Source organism: Phascolarctos cinereus, unplaced genomic scaffold (genome assembly GCF_003287225.1).
Source record: "Phascolarctos cinereus isolate Bilbo 61053 unplaced genomic scaffold, phaCin_HiC Scaffold_5;HRSCAF=322, whole genome shotgun sequence".
Lineage (NCBI taxonomy): Eukaryota > Metazoa > Chordata > Mammalia > Diprotodontia > Phascolarctidae > Phascolarctos > Phascolarctos cinereus.
Genome location: NW_027555958.1, coordinates 199,935,116 through 199,955,193, shown reverse-complemented (window position 1 = coordinate 199,955,193; position 20,078 = coordinate 199,935,116). Strand labels below are relative to the sequence as shown.

Genomic DNA, 20,078 nt, shown 5'->3' with positions numbered 1-20,078 from the left:
TTAATATACATGTTGTCTCTCCCACTAGAATATAATTTCCTTGCGGGCAAGGACTATTTTGGTTTTTTTCTTTGTATTACCAGTACTTACCATAGTGCCTGGTACGTGGTAATGGCTTAATGAATTATTATTCATTGTCTGAATCTGATTCCAAATCCATTGTTCTTTCCATTCTATCACCCTAGATAGTAACAATTATAAATTCATTATTATTGATGTCCATCACTCTTCTACAAATTCCACCTCTCTAGATTCTTGCCTTATTTTTGTATGTAACTAATAGTTTAAAATTTTTTAAGTGTTCTGTGAGATCTGAAAGCTTTAAAAATTATTTTTTATTTTCATGAAATTTATTAGCTATATAATCATTACCCAAACATAATTGCTCATTAACTACCATTCATTTCTAGTGCTTTATTTTAAAAGACACAGAAATAGATTTTTTAAATCCAAGTTCATTTTACCTCCTGCAGAGGATTAAAATGGAAACCCAAATGAAATGGGGGCTAATTTTAAAATGTTTGATGTGCATATGATAAGATTTCAGTATCTAAAATTACAAAATCTAATGAAATAGCTGCAAACTTTCTTTCTGATGGAAAGGTGCAAGATGAATGATACAAGCTTAAACTTATATTGAAGGCTTTTTTATAATAAGTACCAATTTGCAAAAGGGGCAAATACTCAAAAACTTTACCTATGTTTTAGTACATAGAAAGTAATTCTTTTATTTGATAATTGGAAGAGGAACGTAATACATGTGAAAGCCTTTATGAGGAGACAACATAACAGTGAATTTCATAGTATATAAACCAAAATGAATGTTACCAGATTGTCTCCATTTTGGAGAGACTGAAAGGTCAGGTCTGTGGGATTGTGTTGAACAGAGGTGAAAGGAGATGATGGTTATTTGGGATAGAGGAAGTTATATCACTACTGTCATACTTATGCCTACAGAGCACTTCAAAACAGATCATTGAGCACAACCAACCATGAGTTAGAGCACTTCCTTCTTTAAAATAGCATGTCTTTCTTTTAAAGTAGAGTCAATGTACCCCTGGAGCTGACAGTAATTTCAATTGGAAAATGCCTAATTTAAGGGGGGAGGGCCCTACCCATTTGTTCTCCATTTTTAGATCCTGGTAAGGCCTCTATTTCTTAATAACCCAAAGCTTATGAAAGAAAAGTGAGTCACAGAGGCTTAAATTATTTTATCTATTTAAACTCAGTTGGTGATTTTCATATACATCCTGGGGAATTAGAGTACCAGAACTGGTTATGTTAAAAAAAAAAAACCTTGTATTTAAAGCTAAATATGATAAATACTTCTGTTCCCTGTACCCACTTGACCAGATGGACTTTAATGGATAACTGCTCATTAATTTTCAGTGATACAACTTTTATTGGATTCTTCAGGTGAAACAAGATAGGAATTACTGTCATAAATACATTCATTCCTAATTATCTCTATTCAAAAGATAATTTAGTAATGATTACTAGTTATAGAGCATTTGTAGAGAAAAACAATGAACATTTTAAAAAGCATGAACTAGTTCATAATTCCACAAAAGATTTGCAGGGTGGGTAGATGAGAAATCTAACTTACACTCTTTTTTTTCCTAAGAGGTTATACATTGAGTTACTCACATGTTACTGTATGCTGCAATTTTTAAGGCTATTGTTCAGATTTTCAGAAAGCAAGTTTCTACTTAAAGTTATGGTGTACCAGAGTTAATGTAGTATATTGATATAAAGAGTAGAAGTTTCATCTTTATAGGAAATTGCAAAGATAATTTATAAACATATAAAAACATAGTTTTAAAGGAGCACTTTAGTGTTATTAAAGAATATCTCAATATTTCAAAAGATCCATGACTTCATCAGGGTGTATTCATTCTCTCTACCAATACAAATCTTTACCTGTCCCCACTTTTAGTAGATATTATAATGAACTATGTGGTCTAAAAAAAAATCATCACTTCATGGCCAACATCCTGGTTGATAAAACCCCCTACACTTAAATGGGTTCTTCCTCAGAGGACAGCTTACACTGAAAGACTTCCCATTTTGACAAAACCATCCTGTATGCCATGTTAAAGTAGTGAAATAGGACTTCAGTGCAGGTTGTTAAGGAAAGGAAATCAAAATAAAATAGCCAAAGAGAAAAACAAAGGAGGACACTAACGAAAAAACAAATGACTTTAAAAGTACAGTGCCTTTCATTTCCAAAAATGCTGTCTTCTAATTACAGTTCTTCATAAGGATATTGGGCCTTGCCGGGCAGCTACAATAACAGGAACATTATCTCGGATTTCTCTGAATGATGATGAAGAAGAAAAGGCAACAAATCCTGAGGGCCTGAGCTACTCAACTTTGCCTGGGAACATCATTTCCAAAGTCATCATCCAGCAGCCTACAGGTCTGCATATGCCAATGAGCATGAATGAGTTGGCTAATCAGTGTCTGAAAAAAGATAACAGTGAGTTACGGCGAACTGTGTACTTATGCACTGATGATAATTTGAGAGGGGCAGATATGGACATAGTACATCCTCAAGAAAGAATGATGGAAAGTGACTATATAGTGATGCCCAGAAGCTCTGTTAATGCCCAATCAGCATTGAAAGAGGAGAGTAAACTGAATATTGGCATGGAAACCTTGCCTCATGAAAGGCTGTTGCACTACAAAGTCAATCCTGAATTTAACATGAATCCTCCTGTCATGGATCAGTTCAGTATGAATTTAGATCAGCACCTTGCACCCCAGGAGCATATGCAGAATTTGCCATTTGAGCCTCGCACAGCTGTAAAGAACTTCATGGCCTCTGAGCTGGATGACAATGCAGGACTAGCAAGAAGTGAAACTGGGTCAACGATATCCATGAGCTCCTTAGAGGTCAGTGATATGGAAATTGTTCCTTGATGTTTGACCCTCATTCTTGGCTTCTATGGTCCCTCCCTTTAAAATGTCACTATTTGGAAAAAGCTACATTTTTTAAAAATCACATGTGACTCCTAACAGTGTTATATTTACTTTGTGTGTGTGTGTGTGTGTGTATGTATGTGTGTGCATGCATACATGTGGAAAAAGTTGGAGAGTAGGAATATTATATGAATTGGTTAGTAGACATGATTTAATCCAAAGTGTTTTGTAATCACCTTATTAATGAATCATAATGAAAATGAGCTTTATTAGATTTTAAATTGTTTAATTGTGGTTAATAATAATATGTCTGTCTTAATGAAAGCCAACACCAAGCTCTCAGGTTATTCAATCAGCATCAAGTTTTGAGCCTCAGGGCTTCAGTAGAAATCCCAACCAAGTTAATGTCTTCCTTCCTGATCTCTCTGAAGTAACAAAGGCCCCTAAGATAGGTAAATTAATTGTTGGATTATTCCCTTAAAGTAAAATCAAAATCTAAGTTTCCTACACAATCATAAGTAGCTAAATCAGAATAGTTTTGTTATCATTTAACATAATAAAAAGTATTTTCTGTTTTCTCAGAGGAAATAGAGTTCTCTGAATTTCCATAAAGGGTAACTTTTAAAGTATTTTATACTGAATTCTGGGATGCCTGTCAGGGAGTAAATCAAGTAAGCTAAGAATTATGAAAGACCAAGCCCATTTCCACTCTTGTTTTATAAAACAAGGCATTTCAGAGGATAATCAGTAAAATTTTCTGAGTCTTACTTAACCATAAAATGAAGACAAGCATAGTAAACAACTATTTACATCAGCTGTTGAGTCAGAATTAATCACTTATTAACATATGAAAAATATTTAATGTATTACTGTAGCCACATAACTTCCTAAATTTATTTGTAATCATTTATTTTTTTACTCTTTAACTTTTTTAAAATCATCCTGCAACGTTCATTCAAGTTTTTGTCTTACCCTATCTGTGCTGCAGAGATCTGTCTGTTTGTAGTAAAGGAGCAAAATTAGCAATCACTTTTCCTGATGCCTCAAAAGTCATAGATTGCAAGCATTTGCTCAGGAGTCATACTTTATTCTGGCTCAATCTAGTGGGCCTAAAGTCTAATTGAGGAGTGTCGCTAAAGAGAAGTTGTCTCTAAACCATCTCTAAAGACAGTTTATCTGTCTTCTATCTGGTAATGTACTTGTAAGATATTCCCTGGTACCTACCTTCAACCTTTGTTCATTCATTCCCAGAATAAAACAGTTTTCCAGGAATAACCCAGAGTATAAGCTGCCTGCTCAGGGTTCCTCCAGGGCTAGTTAGGACAGAAGCATTAGAACTGAGGGTGAGTCACACCCAGAGGATGGTAAGATATCCATTAGAATAATCTCTCTGTGGTACCAGCTTTACTATAGGATTTCTTTTCCTGGTTGTTTTAATATCATAGACCACTAATAGCCCTGAGTAACTCTTTTCAAAACTGTAACTTACATAATAAAAACTGGACCAATCACATGGTGAGAGCAAGGGAGAACAGATAGACAGCCTAAGTGTTTCATTGATATCCTTGCAATTTCAGGAGAAAGCAAAGAAGGCCTATAGCCCATGGAGGGGAACCCTGTGGCACACTTAAGGAAGGGCATGGAAAATAGCCACACAGGATAGGCAGGCTTAGATGGGTTGTAACCTGCATCTGTGTAGAAAACATCCAAAAAGATGAGATCACAGATTTGTAGACCCTACGTGAAAAGTGACCTAGCAAGTCAAATCAATAAGCATTTATTCATCCTTCAATGAAGCAACTGTGTAGTGCTTTGTATAGAGTGCTGGGCTTGGAGTCAGGAAGACCTGAGTTCAAATCCAGCCTTAGCTACTGTGTGCCCCTTACTTAATATCTATTTGCCTCAGTTTCCTCATATGTACACTTATACCAGTATATCCCTGTCAGAGTTGCTGTGAGAATCAAATGAATTATTTGTAAAGTACTTAACATAGTGCCTGGCACATAGTAGGTGCTATATAAATGCTAATTCCCTTCCCATCCCCCCCCCACTTACTATGTGCCAAGCACTGTGCTAAGTGCAGGGAATACAATAAAAGCAAAAAGAAAGACAGTGCCTGCCCTCTAGTAGCTTACATTCTAATGGAAGAAAATAACATCTAAAAGGAAGCCAACATGGGGAGGGTAGACTATATCAGATCAGGGGCATGGTAGAGAAAGTCAGGAGCCAAACCTAGAGAGAAACAGCAGATATACTTTCCCTACCATTCTCTTACCATTCTATTCAATTAAGTGGGCAATAATGATCACAAAATCAAAAATAGTACATTGGTTCAACAAATTTCATCAATGGCAGAGAGATCAAAAATAATTCAAATAATCTCTGAGAATTTTTTTGAATATTCAAAAAGTTCTCTAAAATGTATTCCATTCAAAGAGTATCAAAATGGCTTGAATGTAATCACATCTAATTATTTTCGTTGAAAAAAAATTTATCACATGTAAAAATCTAAAAGTTTTGCTAGATGTAATACAGTACACATTGTGTATGTCTGATCAATGGACTGTACTTCCAACTATTGTAACATGCAGTAACATTCCATAACCTTAGTACAGAATAGTAACACCACATTCAATGTATCATTCAGCTCGGTCTCCTCAAAAAAAAAAAAGCTGCATTTAAATACCTTTGGAATCATGAGGCATATGTCCTGAAAGGAAGAATACTCAGCATTCAGACTGAAATATCAGTTCTCCATATTCCTTTTTAAAAACATTTAATAGTTAATTAGTGCTTTGGGTGATCAATTTATGAGGTAGCTAAAATAAAATGTATAGATGTGGGAATGAATTATAAAAATTAGCATTTATATAATGCCTTTCATTAGAAGATCCTCAAATCACCTTAAAAACATGAATTCATTTATCTTCACTTACCCCTCTGTGTGACCAGTTGTAATCCGAGAAGTAAAGTGACTACTTCAAGGTGACAGAGTGAGTGTATAACAAAGTCAGAAATGGAAACTTTCTCCCCTGAGTGGGAGGAATATCAATGAGTCTCCACATTAATAAAATTATTCTTGAACTTGAAAATTCATTTTTGCCTTGTGTAGCCTTAGACTAGTAAATATCGTGACCTGAGAACTAGGAACATACTGCTGTCAGAGCATCAGTTGGTCCATCCACATAAAGTAATTAACCTTTTCTAGGAACCTGAGTGGCTGGGAATTTGGATCAATTACTCTCAATTATCTATCAGAATTTACAAATTTACATATCAGAAGTGAATTAAGTTGATTTGATTTGATAAGAAAGGGGGACCAAAATGAAGGCTTTATGAAAAAATATATAGTTCTAAATCTAGAAAGAAAAGCATGCTGGCAAATATATTCTACAAATATAATGTCAGTGGGGGGAAAAAGATTATTTATGCTGGGTGTTTTAGCAAGTGATACATTTTAAAAGGTGTTCAAAGAAGAGGAAAATGGGACAAAAAGAATCCAAGTAGGGGGTGGAACCTGGTCGAAATGTATCACTCCATCCCCTCCTCATTCCACTAGCTTCCAGCTACAAATCTCAGGAGTCCCTCTGACAGCTTGGTTTGTTGGTCTATTGAAGCAGCTGAGCCCAACCCAGTTCTATTATAGTCTTAAATCTTTGTAACACCTGATGTTAAACATTTGTATTTTGAATTGCAGATACCCAGAAACATCTCTCTCATTTATAATACTATTGCTGGGAAACTAAATGCCCTTGATAATATCATTTTGCATAAAGCATATATATAATATATGTAATATATATATATATAATATATATATATCATGTCTATATATATATCAATCATGTCTATATATATATGTATATATATATATAGATATAGATATAGATATATGTCTATATCTATATATATACACATATATATATACATACATATATATATATATATATATATATATCTCATGTCAGTGGTGCTGTGCCTTTTGTACTGAAATGAATTTTTTAAAAAAGTGACAAAACATGGAAATTTATAGTGTGGAAAAAAGACTCCCCCCCAAAAAAAGAAAAAAGAAAACATAGAAAAATAGAAGCCAGAGGATCGAAAGCCTTTAAAAGGGCAGTTCAAGAACCCTCTTAGTAACAGGTTTTGAATCGAGGGGGGTAGGGGAAGCTTAGGAAAAAATGAACAAAGGTGAAATGAAAGAATAACTTCTTAGAAAAGCTGGTGTTTATATAGTTCCCCATGGTAAAAAAAAAAGGGGGCGGGGCTCAATGATACAATCTAAGTGGACGAGATTAATGATGGCTTAGTGAGAGGCTAGCATTAGGGAGGAAGATGTTGTTTATTGTAGGCAGGGTGTTTAGGCTGTGGTTTGAGAAGGATGGTGATGAGCTGGTGAGACATTTTGAGTGACAATTATGCTAGAGATTAAAACAATCTTATGTAGATTTACAATCTAGTAGTCTCATTAGAGGAACAATTTCAGTTCCATTCAACAGTAAGAGGTGGCATGGAATAGTGGATAGGATAATGAATTGGTCTCCAAGACAGTACAACCTACATTCAAGTCCTCCCCCGGAACCTCTGGGCAAGTCACCCATGTTCACAGTGCAACTCTTTAAGAATATAAGTTCCAGAGAAGATTACATTGTTAAGAGAAGTTTCTTCGCCTAGTACTTCCCTATGCCAATGAAATCACAGATCTAATACCTCACTATAACATTTATAAAGTGTCTTACTATATGCAGAGCACTGTCCTCAGTGCTGAGGGAGATAAAAATTTAGTCCTTCATCGTACAGAGCATCCTACAAACGTAGACCAATTTTGCTCTGTGTGAAAATATCAGGGATATTTTTTTTTCTTAGTGAATAACTTGTATTTTATTGGTGAATAGCTGATATATGATTAGAGATAAAAAGTCATCAGAGTGGAGGAGAGTTCAGAGTCTTTTGATTAATATTTTAGGTCATCCATAAGGATGAGAAAATCATTAAGGCTAATAGCAGGAGGATATGGGATAAAGAAGACAAGCATGACCCAAATGTTGGAAGTGTGTGGATGAACAGCAGACAACAGCATCCAAGCAGTGTAAGAGATGGTGAGAGAAGTAGATAGAGAAGTGTTTAGGGAATGACACTAGGAATCCAGAAGATATTCTCAAGAAAGGCCAGCAGAGGAGGAGAGGGACTTAAAGAGCTGTGTCTTCATGGGCATCCACGTCTTCTTTAGGTTATTTCAGCAAGAAAGAGGTTAAATATAAATCCATGATGAAAATTGCCCAAAATTGCAAGAGGATGACATAGACTGGGACAAAACAAAACTACGAAATTAAGAAAATAGGGAATGTATGCAAAAAAAAAAAACTGCCAGAGCTGAGGGAAGGTTTTAAAAGTCTATAGGAAAGTGAGAAGAGTCAAGGAGGAGAAGAAGAAAGAGGAAAGAACTGCAGACTGGGAAGGAGGAGTTGAGAGCATAGAGACAGCAAAATGGAATAAGGTGAAAGAAGAGTAGGCAAGGGGAAAAATAAGACCTGAGGTAGCATAGCAGGATAGCCTAATCATACCAAGACAAGGGAAGACAATGTGGAATAGACTTGACATGCTGAGAAAATAACAAAGTTATGCTTAGATTAGATGAAGAGAGGAGTGAATGAAATTGGATGTGGGTTAAGGGAGGAGAGAAGAACTATAGGTATATCAAACACACTGGAAAATATCAGATTCCAATCCCATCTCAGACACTAGCAGTATGATCCTAGGCAAGTCACTTAATCACTCCTGGTGCTTCAATAAAATTGAAGCAGTTGAAATCAATGGCTTATGAGGTTCCTTCCGGCTCATGATTCTAAGTGGCTGGAGAAATCACTGGGACTACCAGGTTTAGTAATACTTTCCAGCATAATTTTGACCTCTGTGCTCAATAAGTTCTAGTGAAGGGATGAAGTGGGACCATCTCTCAAAATCTCAAATCTCTCAAAAAAAAAAGACTTTTTAACATGTTATAAATATGATAGATGGTCCAGTCAACAGAGAAAGAACAAGCTGCAATTGAAGGGACAAATCACTTAAGCTCAATGGGCCTGAATTCCTCATCTGTAAATAAGGGGCTTGGAATCTGTCATTTTCAAAGTCCCTTACAGCTCTAAATCTATAATCCTATGATTCTGTAACAGCCCATGTCACATGTGTGTTGGTATACGTGAAATATGGCAAAAATGACAGAGTAATGTCCCCTGTATAATGGTGGATACCCCTTATGCCATCAGGGCAATTTTATATGAGAGCATGGGCAAAAATTGTACAAGATGAACAAGGTTAGATTGGCTATGATTTTCATTATTAAAAATACCAATACTGGTGAGCACAGAGCCATAATAGTATTAGAATATTAATTCTCATATCCATGAGGGCTGTGGTTATATGACAAAAGATAGTCTTCTAGAAAATGCTAGTTAAATTATTGGTGTGATTGTTGGCAAACTTGAATTAGCTATCAGATAAATAGATTGGGGAAGGGGGAAAATAGAAGGAAATGAGAAAATTATTTTTGTTTTCTATACAGAGTGTCTTATTTTCAAATAACTTGGAAAAGGTATGAAGCTGGGCATCATGGCACGTATCTTCAATCCCACTGCTGGGGTAGGCAGAGGCTGGTGAATTCCTTGAGTTCAAGGGGTCTGTACTAAGTCAGACATGGATATGGGGAATGCCTGAGAGTGGAGGGCCACTAGGCTGCCTAAAGGGACTAACCAGGCCTGGTCAGAAAAACAGCAGGTTGAAGTTTCCCTATGTTTCAGCATTAGAATTAGGATAATTGGGCTGCTACACAATCTGGGTGAGATAGGGAGACCCCAGTCTAAAAAAAGAAAAAAAACCTTAGTGCTAGACACTGAAGAAAGAGAGAGGGAGGGAAGAAAGGAAAGGAAAAAAGGAAATAATGTCTGGGGGAAGGAAAAAGAAAAAAGGTAATTTATTATTTGATGATTTTGTAAACAATCTCCTATTACATATATGGAAATTATTCTGTCCTCTTTAAATTTTTGAAGACATTATGCTTGGTTGTGTGAAGGTAAAAGCAGCCTCAGAGACATTAGGAAAGATGGTAGATAAAGGCCAGTATTAAAAAGAAATGCATCACATTTCAGCTTGAGTCAGGATTTTAGCTTACCAGAGAACATGAAACTAGGAGGAAAAAATATTGAAAAAATAACCAGAAGTCGAAATTTAGGGTGGAAGCAGAAACATTTACCACAAATTTGCCTCCTTATTTGGTATTCTCCTCTTTCCTTCTCTTTCTCCACCAGTTCTCTCTCACACAGCCTGATTGGAATCTGACTGTTAATACCCTTAGAAAGCAGCATCCAAACTACATGAATCTGCTTCCTCTGTTGGACTTTTCAGCCACAATGAAGCTAAAATTATCCAAGTTCAGCATCTCATATGCAATGTTCTGTAATCACTTTTGTCTTCATTACTCTCTAAAACCTATAATATGATGAAGATGATGATGATGATAAAAATAATGACATTTATAGAGTACTTTAACATTTGTAGGGCATTTTCCACACACCATCTGATTTAAGCTTCACAACAACCCAGTGAGGTAGGTGTTACAGATCTTGTTATCTCCATTGTACAGATGAGGAAGCTGGGCTCAAAGAGGTTATGCTCATGGTTACCCAGCTAGTAACAGAGAAGGAATCTGAATTCAGCTTTTAAATTCAACACTTTGCTACATGACACTAGTAGAAAACTATAATAAGAACCTAAAGTTAACTCTTGATGAGTTATTGAGTGGCTGTACGATCAATCAGAAGAGTATCATACCTAATGTTGTGGGGGAAAGTGGAAAGAATAAAGGTTATATGTTTATAATTTTAAAAAGCATTGGCTTTAGAATGAGAGGAGATGGGTTCAAATCCTAATTCTGGCACCTATTACTCAGGCAGGACATTTCATTAAAAAAAGCTTGGGATTTGAAGTTACAGGATCTCAGTCTAGATACCTGCTCTTTGTTTAGGCATTTTCCAGTTATGTCTGACTCTTCGTGATCCCATTTGGAGTTTGTTTGGCAAAGATACTGGCATGATTTGCATTTCTTTCTCCAGCTCATTTTATAGATGAGGAAACTGAGGCAAACAGGATTGAATGACTTGCCCAGGATCACACAGATAGTATCTGAGGCTGGATTTGAACTCAGGAAGAGGAGTCTTTCTGACTCCAGGCCCAGCGCTTTATTCACAACGGTATCCAGCTGCCCAAATACCTGCTGTGCCACTTATTTAACTGTGAGACCTCGGGAAATTTGGTCAATCTCTAAATTTTAGTTTCCTCTTCCCTAAAGAAGCCCCTAAGATAGCTCTAAACATATGGTCTTCTGTTTTCCAAGAGCATGGTAACAGATTTAGAGCTAGAATAAATAGGGTTTGGGCTAGATGATCTCTATGATCTCTTCTAACTTTAAGATTCTACAATTCCATTATTTAGTTTATTTATTCCAGAAACAGAAAAATAGATATTAGTTTGTAACCTTATTAGATTATAAACTCCTTGAGGACAATGACTGTCTTTTGCCTCTTTTTGTATCCCCAGCACATAACACAGTGCCTGGTACATAATAGGTGCTTTATAGATGTTTAATAATGTATTGATTTGGAGATACTTACACCAGGTGAGGCTAAGAAATATGTGAGTTTGAGATTTGTTATGCCATAGTTCCCAAAAGTTGTATCTAAGTCATCATCACCTTCTCCATTCAGAAGTTATCCCACATTGGTTTAATTTTCTTATTCATAAAAAATAATAATCCCTTCATAGCTGAGGCATGCTAGAAGCTAAATACAAAGTTTTATGACATTAGCACTTTGAAAAAAATCTCCCTATTTATAAATCTACTTTTGTACCTCAAAGACAACTCAGAAGGCTACAAGAGGAATTACTTTGGGATTATATTGTATATGCCTCATTTCCTGATGGAATGGATTATAGAGCTGCAAGCATAATGATTTTATCCCTAGAAGTCCTTGAGTCAATTGTCCTAGTGGGGCTTCCATTTTATCCTATGCTATGCTTAGTTAATCATGGGCAGCATTTATCTCTGTGAGTTACAAAGGGAGGCTGTGTCAACCACTACATTCTAGTCTCAATTTTCCTACAGAAATATGGCTACCATTTTTCTGTACTAGTATGAAAGCTTGCTTAGTGAGGAAAAACACACACAAAATGTGGGCCACTTGTGTGATGATACCCAGGGGCCTGTGCTGAATTGATACTTAAGATCTAGTGCACAATTCTGTGGCCTTCAGCTATGAAGTCCAGCAAAGAGCCTGGTGTCACCTGTACATTTTTCCTTTCTATGTCACCATTCATTTTGTTTCTGCGACACAGTGGAATGCTACTGAATTGCTATAATTTTAAAATTGAAGGCTATATATAAAGCAACACAGTGTACATTGCATTTAGATCACAGGATCAGAGATTTAGAGCTGGAAGGGATTGTAGAGGTCATCCAACCCAAAGCTATGACTTTGCAGGTGAGGTAACTGAGTTTTGGAATGTTTAAATGACTTGCTCTTATAGGTCATATAGGTACCAAATGCCAGAGTCAGGTTTCAAAATGAGAAGCACTGACTTCAGATCAAATCAAACTCTATTTGTAAATTGCTTACCAGAGGGACTGGGATATAGAAGCTGTTTAATAAATGCTCTTTCCCTTCCTTCCCTCCTCAAATCCAGTGTTCTTTTTACATATCTTGTGGCTGCTGGCAGTTCTCAACATCATGTACACACACACACACACACACACACACACACACACACACACACACACACATTCTTTCCCTCTCTCCCCTTAAATCTGTTTCCCTAGTGTGGGCTCCCATATATTTCCATTTTAACATGCTCAACATGGCCAGAAAACATAGAACAGAAAGAACCTTACAAAGCTCACCATTTTCTTTAACCATGTTCTGGCTTGCTCTTCCTTCTCCTGCCTAATATTTATCCCCCAGATGGTGGGATTAGGGGAGGGGGAGATGGGAGACAGCAACCGGCCTCTATGCAGATGTGCTAAATAAAATTAACTCAAAGAAAAATCATTTTGAAATCATTTACTCCCAGACTTCACATCCTGAGAGGTTTAGTTTGGAGTTGCTATCAAAGGCTTTATTCCTGGAAGTGGGGGTTATTGCTCATAATGTAATAGAATCTAAAGACTTAGGAAAGATCTCTCAGTCATTCTGCCAGTCATCTGTCAGTACAAAATATTCCTTACTGTGGAACTTCTAGTATCCTGCCCAGTCTCATTTGCAGTGACACATATGATGAAGATTTTCCTTTGGGAAATTATTTGGGAAATTATTTAGCAATTGAAAAGACTTAGATGTAGAGAGATTTTTTTTCTCTGCACACTCTCCCTAAAATTTTCCTCTAAGTAGTTTCATACTAAAATGCATTTCCCACTCTTAAGTCATAATAAATGATTCTTTCCTTTTCCTAGTGATAAGCACACACTTCATTACTTCAAAGGATCATCAGGGTAGGCATTCCTTTCATGATACATAACCATAGATCTTTCATTCCTTAGACAATAATTAGATTCTGTGGCCAAAAAGGGAAAATTCATTTCCTGGTGGCTAAATATGCCTGGTACACCCACTTGAACTTAGGGTTGTCCTTAGACAATAATCTTGCAAATTGCCTCACTCCTCCTGGCTTGCATTTGACCAGTTCTTAATGCTTTCTTTTAATTAAGCTCACTATATTAATTTCACAAGCCTCTCCAATTTGAGAATGGTGTTCTTGTGTGTAAATGGTGGATCTCTTAGCTTTTATTCTCCTTTGTATTTTCTGTAGCATCTGACATTGTAGATAACTCCTTTCTTCTTCATATTCTTTTCTCCCTTCGGTTCTGTAATACTGAAAAACCCCTGGTTTTCCTTCCATCTCTCTGATTTTTTTAGTCTACTTTGATGCTTCCTCTTTCCACCTCCTCAGTTCAGGTGTCCTGCACATGTCTATTCTCAACCCTCTTTCTCTTCAGTTTCTATATTCACTGTCCCTTGGAAGCCTCATTTACTCCCATAGCTTTAATTATTATCTCTAGAAAGATGAGTATCAAATCCATATCTACACTCCCAACATCTCCCCTTAACCACAGACTTCTTAACTTCAGCTGTCCAATGGAGAGATCCACCTGGATATCTCACTAGCACCTCAAACTCAACATGCCCCAGACTGCATAATTATCTTTAAAACCTTCCCTTTCTCCAACTTCTCTATACCTGTCAATAGAACCTCTGACCTCACAGTCACTTAAAGCTTGAAAGCATAGCACCAGCTTTAATTCATTTCCTTTTCCCCGCCCCTAGTCAAGTTAGTTTTTGAGTACTGTCACTTCTATCTCTACAATATCTCCCTTATCTATTCCCTCCTTTTTCCTCCTACTGCTACACTGCTGTAGTTCAGGTTCTTAGCATCCCTCCTCTGAACCATGGCAATAGCCTAACAATTAGCTTGGAGTAGCACTTCTTTCTCCAATCTATCCAACACATTGATGCCCAAGCCATCTTCCTAAAGCAAAGATTTGATAATTGTCTTCCTTACCAAAAACCTTTAGTGGTGCCCCATTGCTTATAGGGTAAAATATGAATTCAGTCTACAGTCTGGTTTTAATCTACATATCCAACCTTATTTCACAGTAGTTTTCTTCATGCACTCTATCTGCTAGCCACATGGGACTATAAGCATGATGTGGGTAGAGACCATTATTTTTCTTTGTATACCTTAGAATAAGGGATAGTGGTACTGTGGATAGAGTGTCAGGCCTAGAGTCAGGAAGATCTGAGTTCAAATGTGACCTCAGACACTTACAAGCCATGTGTCCCTGGGCAAGTCACTTAACCCTGTTTGCCTGAGTTTCCTCATCTGTAAAATGATCTGGAGAAAGAAATGGCAAACCACTCCAGTATCTTTGCCAAGAAAACTTCAAATGGGGTCATGAAGAATTGTACACAACTAAAAAATGACTAAATAACAACAAAAACTACTTATCTTAAAATATCTAGCAAAGATATATGCCATTGTGATCATGTGAGTATTTTTTATGAATAAACAAAGAAATGACATATATTGGGGCACCTATGTGGTGCAGTAGATAGAGCTGTGTCCTTGGAGTCAGGAAGGCCTGAGTTCAAATCTGGTCTCAGACACGTGACACTTACTGGATGTGTGACCCTGGGCAAGTCACTTAACCCTGACTGCCTCACCAAAAAGCAACCCCCCCCAAAATATGATATATAATTTTCAATATGGTCATTTTTGCCTACTAGATCTCATTTTCTTATTTCTAGTCTTTGTAACTATCTTTCTAGCATAAGGAACTTAACATCTATGAAATGCATGAGGCTAAGAGGGATGCAAGTAAATGTTAATCCATCAGATTTCTGATGTTTTTAAGACATTCCAGGTTATTCCATGTGCTTCTATAAAAATAGAGTGAAAAAAATAAACCAAATCAAGCATCCTCCTTGACACTCCTTTAAGTGCAGTAGGGAGTGTGATTGTTAGACTCACTGAGTTCTAAGTGTAGCAGGATGTGCCTGGGTGTTATTCTATCACTTTTCTCCCCTCTATCACGCCACAACTCTAGTCTTTTAAAATGTATGTTACTCCATGCAGTTGGCTTACAACTTTTTCCTATTCTGGCATATTTTCCTTTATACTTCAGGTATTACTGACAAGTAAAACTGTGTTCAGGACTTAGGCAAGACTCAGTTCAAGTGCTATGTCCTACTTAGAGCCTTTCCTGATTCCTCCAGCTGTTAGTACCTACCTGTCCCTCCATGAAAAAAAAAAAAGCTTGTATATATTTTGTATCTATTTATATATGTTCATGTGGTTTCACTCCAATGGAATGCAAGCTCCTTGAGATCAGGTACTGTTTTATCTTTATAACCCCCAGGATCTAGCATGGTGGTTACTTAACAAGTGTCCATTGATTGATTGTTTCATGCTTAGAAAGTACAGATTGTTTCTGATTGACAGGCTCCAATAATTTAACTGGACAATCAGTCAACAAGAATTTATTAAGTGCTTACTATGTGCTAGGCACTGTGCTAACTGCTTGGAATATTAGAAAACATCTCTGTCCTCAAGGGTCTTACATTCTAATGAGAATCATAGCATATAAATACCTAAATACATCTAGGATCTGCAGTGTATGTGGCACTTTCAGAAGGCAAGGCTTTATCTAGTAGCTGGAGTGACTAGACCTGTAGAAGGTGAGGTTTGATCTGAGTAAGGAAGGAAGGAAGGAAGGAAGGAAGGAAGGAAGGAAGGAAGGAAGGAAGAGAAGGAGGGAAGGAGTGAGGAAGGAAGGGAGATGAAGAAGGAGAGCATTCCAAGTATGGAAGATGAACTAGTGCAAAGACATAGAGAGAGAGGAGATTGAGTGTTGCATATAAAAGCCAGGATAGCTGTACCATAGAGTACATAGAGAAAGGTGAAGTGTAAGTGAAGTGTGGAAAGTTAGGAAGGAGTCAGGCTAGTAATACAGGGAATTTGATTTTGATACTAGAGGTAATAGGGAGCCACTGGAATTTGTTGAGTCAGGTTGGGGAGCATGGACAGACCTACACTATTCCTTTGGTAGCTGAGGATGGATTGGAATAAGGAGAGGCTCTGGGCAAGGAGACCAACCACCAAGCAATTGCAATAGTACAAGTATGAGGTGATGAGGGAGCGGAGAGGAGACATTTGAGAGATATTGGGAGGTAGAAACAACCAGATTTGGCAGCAGATATAATATGTAAGGTAAGTGAGAGCACAGTCCAAGATGACACTAAGATTGACAACCTGGGTAACTGGCAGAATGGTGGTATCCTTGACAAGAAGAGAGATTTTTTTTTTAATGGAGAGGCTTAGGGGAAAAGATTTTGGACACTTTTGAGTTTGAAACAGTGAAATATGCAGATCCAAATGTCCAAAAGGCAGTTAATGATGCAGTACTGGAGCTCAGAAAAGTTAATTGGTCTGAATATATAGTTCTCGGAATGATCTGCATAGACAATTGAAACCATAAGAGCTGATCTCACTAAGAGAGTTAAGATAATGGGAATGACTTGTATGAAGATTCAGTAAAGGAGACTGAGGATGGGTCAGACAGATAGGAGGAGATTACAGGAGATGGCCCATGTTACAAAAACCTAGAGAGGAAAGAGTATCCAGAAGAAAGTGATCAACAGTGGCAATTGCTCCAGAGAGGACAAGAAGGAAGATAATTGAGAAAAGGTCATTTGATTTGGCAATTAAGAGATCTCTGATAACTCTGGAGAGTGAAATTTCCCTTGAATTACAGAGTCAGAAGCCATATTGCAAAAGATTTAGTAGAGTGAATGTAATATAGATGGCTTTTTCAAAGAAGTTAGCTGAGAATGGGAGGAGAAATAAAGGGCAGTTATCAGGGATGGTCAGATCATATAAAGGGTATTTTTTTAAGAATAAGATGACATGGACACCTTATTTGTGGGCAGTAGTGAAAGGGAGAAAATAGAAGCTTAGAGAGAGAACCAGATGATAGTGGGAGCAGACTGCTAGAGCAGACTGGAGGTGTATATGTAGAAGAATTAGCTTTGGCAAGGAGAAGGCCACCTCTTCAAGTAAGACTGTGGTGAAAGAGGAGAGAGGTGGAAAATATCTGACTGATGTGAGATAAAAAGGGGGAGTTATCAATAAATGGCTTTAATTTTTTTTTCACTGAAATATGAGACAAGGTGATCAGCTGAGAAGGTGGGGGAATGGGATGCCATGGGAAACTTAAGAAAAGCAAGAAGGGTTGAGAGTATAGGTGAGATTGAGTTAACAGATTTCTGCAGTAAACCCAAAAAAGCATGATTTTGCAATTTTCTTTAGCTCTGTTCATCAGCACAGGCATAGAAACAAATGAGTCCAGGATTAGTCTGGCAAGTCAAGATCAATAATAGGATGACTGGGCAAGGGATTCATGAGTAGAAGATAGTGTACAGTTTAACTGTATAAGGTATAGAGAAAGACAGAATGATAAAATATGATCAAATAAAGGAATGTCAGAGTTCATCAACATGGAAGTAGGACACTTACAAGTGATAGCAAGATCATCTGAGATGGAATGGAGGATTAGGATATGGGAACTGAATAGTTTGAGGAACTGAGGAATATGGTTAGGTATTTATAGGTTAGGTATCTGAGGCAACACAAATCTGTGTGTTGAAGTGTCCTGGTATGGGGACAGGAATTGGGGTAGAGAGAAAGACTGTGACCCTGAAACTGAACTCATTGAGGAAGGAAGGAGAATGTCCTGTGAGGAGATAGATAATAGCTACCAGGATCTAAATTGAGAAATATTTAACTTGTGTGACCCTCAAAGGAGGAGAAGTTGCAATGTGACCAGTGAGTCTAGGAGTATGAGAGAAAGTGTCATCAGAGTTATAAAGGGCTGCCAGGATTAAAGTGTTACTGGGAAGCAGTGAGAAAGAGTGAGAAAGGAAAGGGTTTGAGGTGAATGGAAGTGTATTAACTATGGAAGAGGCATTCCAGAAGACGCAGTGAAAGGGGCGACACTATCTAGAGTGGGACCAAAGTATATGAATAAAGGAATAGTGATTTGGTATGGAGAATGGGTTTCATACAGAGGCACCAGGTGGATTAAGAATTATTGGGATAGAAATTATAAGAAAGTAGGAATATGCTTACCATTGGATGAGTCTATGCAGAGTATTGATGGCTGGAGAGAAGTAATCTGAGCAAAGTAGATGAGTAGACGCCTTTACATCCTCCCTGCTAGTGGTAGGTGGTGATGTATCCAGCTTCACAGCAGGAAGAGAGAACAAATGATATGACCCAGGGAATCTAGGAGGTAGCATTTTGAGGTGAGTCTGTACTAGAGAAGGCCTGAGGGTGAACTACTTATTAAGTAGTTGCTTTGTGTCAGTTATTATTCTAGGCAAAGTGAGCACTAATATCTGTGAGGATCTGGAGAAGCCTTAAATAGGGAGTAGTGCTTAAGCTGCCCCTGGTGGGAAAAGGTAGAGATAAGTAAAGAGAGAATTCCAGGCATATGCAAAGTCACTACAGTCGGACATAAGAGATTGTGTCTGAGGAACCACAGATAGCTTATTTTAGATGGAATGTAAAGTACAGGAAGAAAAGTAGTGTGATGTTAGTATGGAAAGACAGGTTGGATCCAGACTGTGAAATGCTTTAAATGCCAAACAGAAGATGTCTCATATACCAGATGCAATAGGAGCCACTGAAGCTTCTGGAACAGACCTGTGCTTTAGATATAATCAGTTTTGTCATAAAACTTTATTACTGGTCACTAACAACCCATCTCCTTTTACCCTACACCTATCTTAAGGGGCATTTCTAGGCTTTAAGAAATTTGATTTACCATCTGGGTTTTCTGTTTGATTCAATTAACTTTGACTGAATTATCCAAATTGATTTTCAGATCAAGTGTTCTCTCTTACCTGGTGGCTCTCCAAGGGTATTTGGCATCACACTATCCCCCTTTTTCTCATTTTCCCAGGGTTCTTAGCAGGGAGGAATGTATGGCATGGTTTGCCCACAGGCTTTATAGGCAACACTGCTTCCAAGCCTGGCTTTGACTTCCCCTCTCTTCTTCTCCCCAGTGATTTCAAAGCATTAGGGAAAGAAGGTAGAACCTTCTCACAAAGAGCCCGAGTACCCCTTGGTCTCCATTGTGTCAAATCAACCAGTGAGTGATGCACCTTCCCGAAATCTGTGCAAAATCATCATGCTGTGCAGGCAGTTTATCACCCCTCAATTTCCAGTCTTCCCTTTCCCACCCCCAGTTAGGATTCTTTCATTAAAATCTATTTGTTCCATTTGTACTTCCTTAAGTCCTACTTCCTGCTCCTTTTTCTGCTCTCCCCTTATGTGAAAATTAAATTTTAATGAAATCAAATATAGATGGGTACTCCTGTAAATAAACCTCGATTTTCTCCAATATTTCATATTGACATAGGTGACATCTGCTGACAGAAGCAGAATTTATGTGTAGTATTCCTCTTTGTTGAACCTGCCTTTTGCGAATAACAGATGGAGCCGTTAGCAGCCTCTCCCATCTCTTAGCCAGCACAGCTTAGTTTTCAGAAGCT

The 20,078-nt window shown here is 37.4% G+C and overlaps 1 protein-coding gene across 1 annotated transcript in view; it reads left to right on the top strand.

Annotated features, from left to right (window-relative positions):
- ADGRB3 (adhesion G protein-coupled receptor B3) overlaps positions 1-20,078 on the top strand; it is an 888,617-nt gene that overhangs the window by 843,874 nt on the left and 24,665 nt on the right. The window contains exon 30 of the mRNA XM_078155299.1: positions 2,252-2,895. Within this exon, the coding sequence (XP_078011425.1) occupies positions 2,252-2,895 (644 nt within the window). The remainder of the gene's footprint in view (positions 1-2,251; positions 2,896-20,078) is intronic.